Here is a 14,191-nt window from a genome sequence, read left to right as displayed (position 1 = left end):
ATGAAATGTATCATGCTGAGGGTCAAAGGATCTCTATTTGAAAAGATTAGTATTTAGAAGAATTTGGATAATATTCTGTAAAAATGTTACTATCAGCATTAGCTACAATTATGCACTGTGCTTTAACATCTACAGAATTGCCATTTTCATGGTGGATTAAATATATTCATACTCATCTAATCTTGAGAGCTAAGAAATTTAGAGTGACTAGGACTTGGAGATTGGCTATCCTGGGCTAAATTTGCACCCACTGAGAAGCTGAGATCACATACTTGAAGAATATTAGTTTGCAGAAGCAGAAGGAAAGACAACATTCAAACACACTAATATAGTAGAACCAAGCATGAATAAAACACTGATACAGACAGGAGTAAAACAGCCAACTGCTGAGGCGTTTCAATTTATTCTGACAGTTTTTTCTTCTTAAATTTTTTGAGATTGAAAAACTATATTCCAAGTAATTCCTTTTATCAAAGCTAGAATGCAGGATTGTAGCAGATTGGCTTTAGGCCATTCCTTCAATTTTAGGAGAGTTTTGGTTTTTGCTTCCTGATTTTATTGCATTGGATTTTTGTCCATTTGCAATCTAATAATTACAGGCAAATGAAACACATCAGCAAGCCAACATACTCCACTGAGCTGAGAAGATTCTGAAATGCTGAGGTAGAAGAATATCAAAATGTCAACATGCTGCAATTACAAGCAGCTGTGATAAGAGTCAGATATAATGACTTCTGTTCACCTTCAAGAATACAGTTGGCAGGTATATAATTTTGTCTTTAACTCTGGTAAAAGGTGCTTATGGAAGGCTTATTTAACAGTCTATTTTTTCTAATAAAGTGTGAGATACTATTCTCTCTTTCAGTGCTCATGTTTTTTTCATGTGGAAAAAGCTGGTATTCACGCTGTCCTGGATTGACAGGCATGTCCTATGTAAACCACGTATAATGTTGAGAAGAACGCTGGGTTATGGTTAGTACTTCAGATAATACCAGGAGTTCGAGGAAAAGCAACAGGGATGATCATAGTCTACAGTGTTAGGTAGACGATGTAAAGAAAAGGCTGTGTTTAGCCTGGCAAAGGAAAAGAGAAGACATAGCATATTTTGACAGCTCACATTCCCTATTAGGAATAAACTTCCAACTAACTCCAGGGGTCAGTGGTCATTAGAGTGGATTGCTTGGGGAGCTTCTGTCTTCCGAAGAGTTTAGAACAGCTCAGGCAATTATCAAGAATGAATTAAGTACAGTTGTTCTTGTCTTGGGGCTAGGGGACAGACTGTATCATCCCTCGGTGTCTCTTCAGATTCTGCTATCAGTTGTTCTAGTGCAGTTGTCCCAGCCTGAATCACCCTGTCGTAACCATGGTCATAGTTTTGCAGATTTTCTCTAGTGACACAATGTGAGACTAGCTAGTCCCAGCTATTTTTCACTTGCATATTCTTGAAATACTTGCTTTTTTTACATAGCAGTTGATAGCATCTCCAGAACAAAGATTACATCACCTCCTTTATGGTCCAAAATCAATCTATATATCTGCACAAAACCCAACCTTAGTCCTGTGAACAGGGTAAGTACACAAGCCCGTTCTTCAAATACTCACTGTTTTTGTAGTGCCTGTACTTGCAGATGGGCAATTATTGTATCATTGTAAATGACCTAGTAATGTAATTGTAAGTGCTTTGTCGATGACACCAGAGAAGAACTAGTCCAAAGTGAAAGAACCGAATCAATCAAAAAAAGAAAATGATTTAAAAAAAAAATCCAAACATGAAATTCCTAGTCATGGATGTAAGCACCAGTCATGTTGCTCTATAGCTTTACTTCAACTGGTTTATCCTGCTTGTTTCTCTCAGGCATAGCCACAGCACTGAATTCATTGTTCTAGCTTCTCGTCTAGTCCTTTATACATTTTAATGAGCTAGTTTCACATTTAAATACATTAACTTAACTGAGACTGCTTCTTATTTTGCATCTCCTCAGAACTATTAAGATCTACTGGCAGACTTACCATAGGTTTCTAAATTTCAAAGCTCCAGGATTAGTGTTGGTGGTTTAGCCTTGGCACTTGCTGTCTTCAGAATTATGTTAGGGATATGAGAATTTGAAGCTTCAAAGCACAATGTGATTCCCTTCTTCTTCTGTAAGTTCTTACCTGGTTTTCTCTCTTTGTCTCCTTTTTAGGGAGAGGTTTGCATATATTTTTTTTTTTAATTTGGCTTACCTTTTTCTGTCCAGATACATTGCTGCTATATTAGTGGCAACATGTGCTTTTAAAGACAATGTAAACAGGTAAGTATAACAACATTTTTGCTGAAAAGCCAATGTCCCCATAATGCACTATTTACCAAGGAATTGTCTTGGTAAGTAACAGAAAGGAGAAAATTACAGTACAAACTAATCCTGCACTTTAGCTGCTGCATACATTAAAGTTTCTATGAAACCTCAAGAAAATTCTGCCCAGAGGAAGTTTTCTGTAAAATGGACAAATGAATGGAAGAGTGGAGAAGAATAATCTCTCCTTGAGGATCTTTCTTTGGGGTAAAAAGAGAGGCAGTTTGTGCTGCAATGTTAACAAAAAAGAACAAAACCTATCTACTTTTATGAAGAAACAGCCTGCTTAGACACCTTCATTTCTCTCAGTAGACCATTGTGTATTTTCTTCACTATATAAAATAACAAGTCTTCTTCATAGTGCTCATACTGCACTGACTAGAAGTGATGTTTTTCAGGCTTTTAGGTAGCAACATCAGCCTAAAGAAAATTTGCCACTTCATCCCTATCCTAACCCCAATCCACACACAAACCTTCAAGTTAAAGTTCAAGCTTGAGCTAGCTTGCCTGGCAGAAATAGGTTGGTTGATACTAACGCTACAAACACTGTAGAGAGGAGTTATCTACCAATTACAACAGCTCATCAACTTCTAATCCAATTAGTTTGCATGGCTTCACTGTTGCATGGCTCTCTTAGTCCTCTCAGGCTCAAGGTAGGCAGTAATTCACGTGCACTGATACAGCTAGCACTTGCAGGAAAGACAAGCTCTAAAAATTCTCCTAGAGGAGGACAGGTAAATCACTAAATAACCCAAGAGTAATTTAGATGCTATGATCACTGGTGCAGGCAGTACATAATCACATTTTATTGACAACTCCTAAAGATCAGTCTTCCTAAGCTGCCTAGAGTGAAACTGAATAGAGCATAGCTAGAGGGCCTAATGCAACATACAGTGACAAGACCCGATACGGCACCAAATGAGCTGCCTTGGGTAAAGGAAGCACTATAAGCCTTTTAGCATAGGGCTGTGCGTTGGCCTGCATTCACTGCTGTGAATTTCCACCATATCCTTAGAGACAACTGTTTGTAGAGAGTGTGGCAGTTTGCTTACACATAGCCAAGACTCTTAGCACATCTGAGAACTTCAGGTAGTATGTTTTTTTGGAGGAGAAAGGCAAAGACAGTGTAAGTGATCTTGTAATAGAAAAAGTGCAAGTACAGTTTCTGTATAAATAATCATTAGACCTTAAATTTTTTTTTAAAAAATCATGTTTGATCACTTCAATAACCTCATCAATTCATTTTTAAAAATTCTGTGCTTCCTTGGACACAGGTTTTGGAAGCTATGTTTCATCTCAGAGTATGTTATCACAGCTTTATAAACACCTGAATACAGTACTGGAAAACCACTGACAAGAATCTTAAAGACAGGCTGCTACTAGGTACCACCCAACAACCCACAAAGCAATTCCACTTATCACAATAAATGGGATCTCAAATATACTTGGCTAAAATGGATATAAATTCTTTAAATGTGTTAAAACAGAAAGTGAATTATTAGATGTGTGGTTTGCACATTGGTATCAATAATCATTTTATATTCTTTCTTGCAGGAGGTGAAGTCACCAAGCCCAGATTTGCTCAGTATTTCCACGGCAGCCTGGCTAGTCTCACTATCCGGCCAGGCAAAATTGAGAGTCAGAAAGTGATTTCCTGTTTGCAGGCCTGCAAGGAAGGTCTGGATATTAATTCTCTTGAGAGTCTTGGCCAAGGAATAAAGGTGAGGGATGAACTGACATAATCTTTGATAAAAATTTAGAGCTGATTTATGAAGTGGAGAGCCCAAAGTAGAGTACACATAGTAACAAATGCACTCCCAGAAGCAATGTAATTTCCCATAAAGTTGTGCAAAGAAAAAGCAGAACAGTAGAAGAGCTGTGATACTGCAAAGAAAAATATTTCCATTATTGCAAAGCTAGATGCTCAGAAAGTAAGGCACTGCTGATATTTCAGAGTCTAGAAGAATTGCCAGGTCGTGTTCTCATGCTTATTTTGGTAGCTTTACAGAAATAGATATAATTCCAAAGAATTAATGAATTTTGATCTCAAGTAGCTTTAAAGCAATGGAAAACATAAGTGGAATATCTTTCATCTAGAGGCAACTCCAAAAGAAGTGCCAATGCAATAGTATTGAAAAATTCAGAGTGTGTTCCAAGAGGAAAATATTATGGGCCATGAAAATTGGACAATAAAAAAACCTAAAGTCAAGAAAAGAAAATTTTACATTTGCATATAAATCATTATCCATCTTCATTATGCATATGACTATCTTTACTGATATTGTAACACTTTTTCTAAGAGTGGAGAACAACAGAGGGAAATCCTGTTTCAGTTGATGTAGTGGCCAGATTGCTTTGCATTCATTAAGACAAGTTCTGTTCTTTTGGATACATATAAGATCTTGACTATAACTTCTATAATGCTTACATGAGATGCATTGTCAGTTTTCCCTTTACTGATACCATTATTAGATGACAGGTGTTCTTCTGCCTAATGTGTAAACACACTGTTAAACACACTGTTAAGCTGTTTCCTAGCACACAAATCACAATACCATCTTCCAAAGGAGCTGAGCTTCAAATTCAAACTGGAAGGATACTCTGGCTGCAGACTATGCATCCCGTGAAACTGTACAGGGGTTTTTTTCATGTGTTGTTTTTCAGTGGGGAGGAGGATGGTGCTGTAACCCTTGACCTAGAGCATGCAGTAGAAGTGCCATGCACTACATTTTATTAGCTAAACTTTTTCATTGTACAAGATAGGAGACTGACCTGAAGTACACTCAAATGTCTGTCTAGGTAATAAGTTGCAGTGGTGTAGTATAACTGATACGTTTTCTGAAAACAAGGGTAAAAATGAAAATTGGAAGTGCAAATGTAAGGAGGCATTTTGCTAGCTCTAGCTTTTACATGTGAGCAAAACACCCCAAAGAATTTTGTTTTCTTCATCCTACCAAGGACATCATTAAGAATTTCACATTGTTGCTTCTCCCAGCAAAACGACACACTTATGAGTAAAAACTATTTTTAAAAGACAATGCATACAAAGAACAGGTAGGGTTTTCTGGAACGCAAGTGTATATGCCTACCAGTAAGTTCTTTGCTGGGATTTTACATGATTTAAAGCAGTGTACATTTGGTCCATGGTGCTTATAAGCATAGTGATTCCTCCCCTATTGTCACACTCTGAAGCTTGACAATATTTGAATAGCCTTGTTTCATGGGCTTGGAAAAATCGCTGTTATACCACCCACTGCTGCTCCAGCATGGGTGATTGGCTTCCTTACTGTACTAGCAGTGCAGTGGGGAAAATGAAGGTGAGGGATCATTTTCTGCCTTTTCTTTCTTTCACCAAACTTCAAAACATTTTCATTTTCCTAAATACAGATGAGGTATAGTGTTTTTTTAAAGTTACTGTTTTCATTTTTACTTCCTCAGCAAGTTCAACAGTCAGTAAAACAGCAGAAGACAAAAATGAAAGAAGCAGTCAGAGACAGATTGTGGTAGGGTTTCTTATTGGGGCTGACAGGAAGAGGCTCAGATGAAAGCAGAACAGTTGGCACCTGACCTTGAACAGAAGATTAATAAAAAGAAAGGGTTTCTGGTGTCAAAAATAAACATACCTGAGCTCAGACAAGTGTGCATGACAGTTGCACAGATGATAGGTTCTGTGTGGCTATTTACCTGGCGCTTAGCAGATTCAATGTTGGCAAACTGATGTTGGAAGGTGATTCTGCTGGGCAGTTTGGATTCATGAAACTTCACTCTTTAGCCACCTAAGAAAGAGCAATGCAGCTGAAGTACAGTTTCTGACACAGTAGTGTTGGACTTTTTTTGTCTGCAGCCTAATTTTCAGATATCTGTAACACCTCTCAGAAACAGTATCTAAACTGTTGCTATTTTTAGCCTTTTTTAATGAGAAAGACAAAAATGGCTCAGACGAGGGCTTTCTCCAGTCCCTTTGGCAGTATTCCAGCTGTTCTGGCAGCTGAGCTATTAAGTTAACTAGCTAGCTAGAGTCTCCTTTTGCTAATTTTATTCTCTACTACTGCTAGCTTACAGAAAGGAAAAAGAAGTGTATGCAGGCTGTGACTCATGTTAGTCCTCCTCTTTGTTAAAAAATACCCTTCAGTGTGTTATGACCTTCCTGCACAAGCTTTAAATCCAGTCCTCAGTGTTCTGTTCAACAGAGGACCCTGTGCTTTATTCTGTTCTTCACAGTCTATTTGCTCTTGCTTTTTAACCCTTCTCATTGTAAGGAAGTGTAGACCACCATTGTCTGTATATAATAGAACATGTTCATATAATCAATATCTAGCTTTGGGAAGGGACTGCATGTGAGAGAAGGGTGCATTTCTTTGTGTTTTGTGCTGACAACAGTAGGGTACAAAATCAAGGGAGTTAATCTGGTTTTCTCTGCAATGCGGATGGTTTGCTGAACCAATTAACAGACAAAAAAATGGAATCGGCATGAATTATGATGAAGATAAAATCAATCATTTGCTATGTGAATACAGTAGCAATGTTTCTTGGTCAGCAAGACTGTATTGTGTTCAATGCAGTGGACTAGAGAAGGATCAGGGCTACAAGAATAGCCATTGACTTTGCAAGGTTTGTTGGCTCAAATGAGCAGCTGGCTTTGTGCAAGTAGCAGCTCCGTCTTAAATCATGACACCCTTATTGATCATGAGACAGAGAAAGGAGAATCCCCTTTATTGTGTCTGACATTAATGAAGATGTAGGAGGCAAATGTTATAATTGTTTTGTTCATTCATGTTGAAATATATCTCAGAAAGATAGGCCAGGGTAAAACTAAACAGAAAACAGGAAAAATATGCTTCTGCATGCTACTCTGGTTTAAGCCAATATTTTTACATGGGGGATGTGTTTAATCTAATAAAATTACATTGTAATAATAATGATGACAATAAGTTAAGTTTTTGAACTTTACAGCTGCAGAAATAGTATCAGCAAAGTTGATAAGGCTGGGCAAAGTGGAGCAAATTGGGATTAGTTTACTATAAAATTAATTATAATAGTAGTTATTCAGATACAAACTAGATGACTGATACGAGTACATGTTTTGGGGAACAACATGTGGATTCAGCCAACAATAGCTACTAAGAATTTTTTTTTCTTAAATCATTAGATTTTAAACTTACATCTGTGCGACATTCCTTAAAAATGTCTTATTTTGTACTCTGTACCTGGTACCTTAAATACTAATTGTATGCCTTTCCCCTAGTATCACTTCAACCCTTCCCAGTCAGTCCTTGTCATGGAAGGAGATGACATTGAGAATATAAATCAAGCTCTCCGAAAGGTCTCATACATCAACTCTAGACAGTTTCCTACTGCAGGCGTAAGACGTCTCAAAGTCTCATCTAAAGTCCAGTAAGTTATACTTCAGCTGAACTGATTAGATTAGGAATATTTTTAATGATTGACTTTTTTCTTTGGACATGTAAAAAGAGGAATTTGGGCTAAATTACATTGGTATATTGTACTTTCATGTTATTGAGCATAAAGGATGAATTTCATTTACTTTTATACTGATTTATGTTGTGGTTTTCGTTTGATATTGTCCTTTTAAGAAACTTTTCTTGTTATTGTAATTTACTTGCATTCTATTTATAGTTTGGAGCATACAGTTTGGACTGAACAGTACTTGCATTTATTGCATTCTTATTTTAGTGTTCATTTTAAAAAGTTATAGTTTCTTCTGAGATATCTAGAGCCATGACTTTTTAAAGCAGGCCTATTACATCTAACAGCCGGCATAGCTGCAAGAACAGTATTTGTAGCTATGCTTGAAATATTCTTTGTCTGTCTGTATCCTTATATGGCTGTCAACACTGAAGTACTAGTGTTGGGTGTTAAACAGAAACCCGTGTCCTTTCATTTGCATGCAACAGTAGTGACAGAACCTGCACAATAATATTTACAGTTCTACATAATCAAAGAGCCATCTGCCACTCCTGAGCTCCCCTGGGGTACATCTCTGTTACAAGTTGTACAGTGCAGTGAAAGCAAATCTTCAGAGTAAAAATAACCATCATTTCTATGAACTCTCATCTACTGCGCGTACAGTTCTTACTAAGTACTAGGTTTAGTCTAGTACTGTGGGCTGACCACACTAAGTGTTTGGAGAGCATCTTCTGATGTAGTTTCACTGGAAGCAGTCCAGTTTGCACACTCCAAGGCTGGCCCAAGCCCTGTGCCAAGATGAAGTGAGGTAGAGTTTGTCAGGAGATTCACTTCCAAAGCACAGTGCTGATTCAGATGAAAATGCTAATATAGGCCCCTTTTGTCCCCAGTAAATACTGGGGGGGTGCCAGAATGAGTTCATGATGGGTCCAATTTAAATGGATAATTAGGCCCTTTTTTTCACACATGACAAGATAGCCATATTATATGCATTAGATATCGCTTTGAGAATTTCATGCTAAGTTTACTAAAGTTAGTTGTTATCATCTAATTAACTTTATTTTTTTTAACCATTCAGTACTTTGTTAAATGTCAGTTAAACATCAAAATATTATTCTCGTAGTGACCTTACCAAAGACTGAGCTTGTCATGAATTTGTTTGCTAAGCTGTCCCTACATAATTTCAGTGTTGTAAATGTGGGAGGGGATGAGAGGAACCGAGTTGTTACTGTCACTGCTGGCCTATGTACATGGTGGTACAGATGCCTGTCCTTACGTGTGGCAGTGTCAAAGTATGAAATAGACTGATACGAAACAATACAAAAGGATGAGAGCCATCAGGTGGGTTTTGGGCAGTGCAAGTGCCACACACCTCTGATGTGCAATGTGTTACATGCAGTTAATGAATAATATATTTTTCAGATGTTTTGGTGAAGATGTCTGCATTAGTATCCCAGATATAGATGCGTATGTAATGGTATTTCAGGCCAATGAGCCCAAGATTACAATAAGTGGGATGGACCACTTTGCTAGACCAGCAGCGCAATTTGAAAGTGAAAGAGGTGTTATTTTGTTACCTGACATCAGAATTGTCAGCACGGTCACTAAAAAGGAGCATCCAGTGGACTTAAAAGAACATGATAGAGGTTTGTGGATTTCTTTTAAATATTATCACTTACTCTGTCACGTGACCCCTCACGTTTTTTTAAAGGATAGTGCAAACAGGTAACACAAAGGAAGCCACTTCACTTAATTTAGGCAACATTAAGCAGCAATAATGCCTTACTGAAGACATTCAATTAAACACATTGAAATATGTGTTAAATAGTGATAGATCAGTATGTGCTTCAAAAAAAGCAGCTTTTCCATTTTAGTGTCTTGCCTACTTCAGAATAATTCCTTTCCTCTCTTCTTTACATATTCCGTTGAATAACATATTTTCATTAGATTGTCTCTATTTGTAACAGAATTTTGTTAATCGTACTGATAAAGTGGAAAGCAATAATTGACTAATAGCTGGAGTTTTAGTCTGTTCTTATGTTTCCAGCTCTGCGACTTACTTGTGGGTGACACTTGAGAGAGTAATATTGTGCCTCAGTTTCCCACCTATATAATGTAAATAATTTGCAAAGATTTTTTTCAATGATGACAGTTTATTGTAATGCTGAGCAATGTGTGTATTATTATTTGACACTAGGTGAATGTTCAAAAGTATAAATAAGGTTTAAAATTGTCTATAAAGGAATCTTCCTTTTGGATGTTTGTGTACAAGGTAAATGAAAAACCTAGTAATCTGAGGAATCATTCCAAACAATATTTGTTGGACTAGAATAAGCAGTGACTAGATGTACATCTCTTGAAAAGGCAAAATCACTAATGATGTACAAGTGTAGGGGCATGGATTCCCTGAAGCCGTGCTCTGTAATAATGCTGCTTATCACTTGCCTGAAACTGCATCTGTCCTCTGAATGCTGCAAAGTGTATCATATCATAATATCAACTGCATGCAATTAATATATGTAAAAAAAATGAATTCCTGCATAGAAAAGAGTGCTCATTATCCATCACTTAAGATAAAATACATGTATGACAGTCCATGTCCCTAAATGTTATGACATCTTCAAAACTGTTCAGTGAATTAGGAACTACTGCCCTCCAGTTCAGTTCATAAATTTCATCTACCCCAATTTTTCCCAATACAATTATTGACATAATTACTGTTGTAGCACCTTGTAACCTAAAAAGCCTGAGTCTCACCTTGAAAAGGACCATAGCAGCATTTCTTAAACTACTGTTTAATTCCTTGAAAGTCAGGCACTTCCTAATGTGCCATCTCTTGCTTATTTCCACTAAGAGTGGTTAAAAAGGACAGCTAATAATTGGCTTTGGGAATAATTGTGTTTTGCAAAAGATTGTTGAATTCTAAGTCTCAATTCCTGCCTTACAAGCTTGAATCATTATTTCTCACAGCCCAGATATTATCTGACAAAGGCAAAGACAGCTATACATCTTGACCTATATCTACCTATAGCTATTTTTCCACTTATTCGGAATTCACATAACCTGATCATCAATCATGACTGTAGCAGAGATGCACATGGCAAGGCTGAGAAGGCTGATGATTTAGTCACTGTGTATTCCCAGTCACAGGACCAATTAGGTCTGTCTCTCATCAAAGGCAGATCAGACAGTTGCCACAGGCAGCAGCATGACTATGGCTCTGAGGTCTCATTTACCCACAAGAGGGCCCCTGGAATGACAGTATGTTGCTGCTTGTCCTGCTTCAGTAGAGAAATCAGTGGGACCCCACCAATAGGTAAAATTGCTTCCCGTACATTTCCTGTTTGCCCACTGACAGCCAGAGCAGTAAAGCTGACCAGTTCAGGCTTTTCCCTAGCTCTGCAGCCCAGCTCTTGCCTATCTCTCACAGCTTCCCATGAAACAGTCCAACTCAATCAGCCTTAGAAATATTCGGATTTGCCTATCCTGCAAATCTGAGTTGAATCTGCATTTTTTGGATAAGTAAGTAAGTTAAAGCTGTACCTAGAGTTCAGATGATACCCAAATTCACTGTACCAGGAGTTGGGAATCCAGGGCATAAGGCTTTTCTGTCTGTGCCTTCCTGCCCCACACACCCCCTAAAATTAAATTTGCAAAATGGGCACGGAGTTCCAAGATTGCAGTCTCTGTGTCTACGGTACCCTCAGGGAGCTGGTTATGCAGTCTTGCCAGACACTCTGTGTTAAGTTGGCCAGAGAATTAAAATATTAAATCGATATGCTACTCTTTCCAGCAACAGAATTATTTTTTTTAATTGTACGTACTGAAGGACAGTCAGTTCACAACTCAATTTCTCCAAGCCACACAACACAGGATCTTGCCATTTATGATATCTTTGATAGATGGCCACGCTCTTTGTAATGCAAATTCTCTATGGGCCCTAGAGTAACTAACTGAGAGAATCATCCAAGTGTAGATATGTTTGACATGTATTTTTCCAGTTTGGTTTTCCTTGAGCAAAGAATGAATGTGTGATACCAACCTGGTATCAATACAGTATTGAAAAACAGAATTGTTTACATGAACTTATTTCCAGGATCAAATTGCAGTTTTCTACTTCCAGTACTGTTCTTGATTGCCTTTATATGTATTTTCTACCTATGTCACTAGGTATTTGTAGGCCTCCATCATCATAGCACCTGAACAGGCAAGACACTTACTTCTCTTTTGATTTGCTTCAAGTATGCTGTATTTAATATTACCAAAAAACAATTCAGCCATCTTTGCAAAAATTGAAAGCCAAGATGTAAAGCACATAAAATGAATGAGCTGTTCTGTGCTCATTTATGTTAGTTTCTTTCTTCTTTTTTTCATGGAATATGCCATGTGTTCACAGCCAATAAGCCAGTGGTATTAGAGGAAATGCTCCACAACTTGGATTTCTGTGATATTTTGGTGATTGGCGCAGAGCTAGATCCTGAACAAGAGTGTTTAGAACTAGATCATGTGGAGCTTCAAGGAAAACATCTAGATGCCACAAATTCCACAGCAGGATATTCAATCTATGGTATGTTCATGGACTTTGCTTTCCCTTATTTCTTCCCACCAACAGTTACATTACTGGAATGAAAGGACTAATGTGAAAGAAATTAGACAGAAATCTGTGATGTACTAGCCATAAAATATTCCAGGAGAGACTGTGTCTCAAAAAGCATAGTCACTTCTTGATCTCTGGGTGTGCTCTGTTTATCCTTTGGAATACAGCACAGCTTTGTCCTGATCTCAGCATCCCTTCTGCTACTCCCCAAATAAGGAAAATAGCAACACTGCTTTCTTTAAATGTGGGGGTTCTTGTGGACAAGCACAGTGGAACATGGGAATGAGGGGATTCCTCAGTGCTCCTGCACAGTGCTGGTAACTCATTGGCCATTTTTTTCAATTACTAAATAATTTATTCTAAATCTTTGCTGTTGTACTTGTTCTTCTCCATTATGGACCTACATTCATTTCCAAAAACTATTCTCACATAATTTAGTATCAGCCAGAGGCTCTATCAGGGAATATTTGATGCACTGCCATTTTCAGATCATTCTGCCAAATTTTGTATTTTCTGTGAACATTTGATTTCTTCTGTACTGTATAGAGCATTTGTTACATAGCATGTCCTTGAGATTATTACTGCTCTACCACCATTCCAGGTGTGGACAGCATGCACAACTATGAAGAGGTTCTTCGGCAGATTCGATATCGCAACTGGTACACTTCTGCCACCTTTGACAGAAAGTTCAGAGTCAAGTGCTCAGAGCTAAATGGACGTTACATTAGCAATGAATTTAACTTGGAGGTAAGCAATCATTTAGTCAAGTTTTCTTTTCCAGCACTGAGGCTGAGCACTAGCCTTATCTTCAGCGACATTGAGTTTTCTTTAAAATATGTAAAATGATTGACACATTCTGGTAACTATAATCAAATAGAGTAAAAATTCTAAGTTCCATTCAAATAGGAAGTTGCATTCTGTGGGCATTCCTCAATGTGGGTCTCTCTATTCTGCTGCATGTGTAAGGAGACGACCCTTCTATTGAACTCCACTAACACAGGCAATTACTCCTGTTCAAACAGAATGGAGGCTAAGGTCATCACCGTTGTTTTTCCATAATGTAAAATCTCCTACAGGTCTTTTTGAAGATTTATGCACCTGCTCGAAAGTAAATCATTACAGCCTCATTATTTTCCTTAGACCAGTTATTCTTTTACTTAACCTGACATACTTTTCTTTCCTGCAGCATTCACCTTTTCAGTTTTTCCAAGCACTACCCCCTTACAATAAGTTTTATAATTTGTTCTTCATCAGATGGAGATCATTCCTGGTAATTTACATGATTTCAGATTTCTTTGAGGAGGGAAGTCAGTATACAGGTAACGAATGCGCAGGATGGACTTCATCTGTCGTATTCTCTTGGATCCACTACCCAGACATGGTCAGTTACCACAGGAATATTTAGATAGCTCTCTTGAGCTTATGTGTGCTGGTACTAAGTCTAGTGCAGCACAGTGGCTCAGGGACTGAGAATTACTGCTGATGCACCTCAGCAGGAATCGTGGACCTAGTCTGAAGAACCAGCTTATCCAGCCTAGAACCCAGGTACCAAGTAGCTACAGGAAAGGGCAGGACCTTCTTAGCAATTGGCTCAAACCTTAATAATTGGTTCTGAAAGCTTTTACATGTTTACATTGTATTGAAAATTCTTTTCACCTTAGCATTCTGGAACCCTGACAATGACTTCAGGGTTTTTGCTTATAACTGTTAGTAGGACAGAGAACTAATATGGTATCTTCAAAGAAAGTCACTCTGAAAGTAGGGACGCAGGAAAAACTGAAACCTCTTTTAATTCTCTCTTACTGTTTTGGTTTTAAACTCAATGAGTTTGATA

At 37.8% G+C, this 14,191-nt stretch overlaps 1 protein-coding gene across 3 annotated transcripts in view; it reads left to right on the top strand.

Moving 5' to 3' along the window:
* The window catches only part of CLSTN2 (calsyntenin 2), a 421,974-nt gene that overhangs the window by 393,062 nt on the left and 14,721 nt on the right, over positions 1–14,191 (top strand). For all 3 annotated transcript variants that reach the window (XM_030028229.1, XM_030028230.1, XM_030028231.1), the window contains exons 10-14: positions 3,888–4,054; positions 7,579–7,727; positions 9,183–9,406; positions 12,157–12,327; positions 12,959–13,104. In XM_030028229.1, coding sequence (XP_029884089.1) covers positions 3,888–4,054; positions 7,579–7,727; positions 9,183–9,406; positions 12,157–12,327; positions 12,959–13,104 — 857 coding nt within the window. The remainder of the gene's footprint in view (positions 1–3,887; positions 4,055–7,578; positions 7,728–9,182; positions 9,407–12,156; positions 12,328–12,958; positions 13,105–14,191) is intronic.

The sequence above is a fragment of the Aquila chrysaetos genome, chromosome 10 (assembly GCF_900496995.4).
Source record: "Aquila chrysaetos chrysaetos chromosome 10, bAquChr1.4, whole genome shotgun sequence".
Lineage (NCBI taxonomy): Eukaryota > Metazoa > Chordata > Aves > Accipitriformes > Accipitridae > Aquila > Aquila chrysaetos.
Note: the sequence above shows the minus strand (reverse complement) of the source record. Positions and strands in the feature narration are given on the sequence as shown.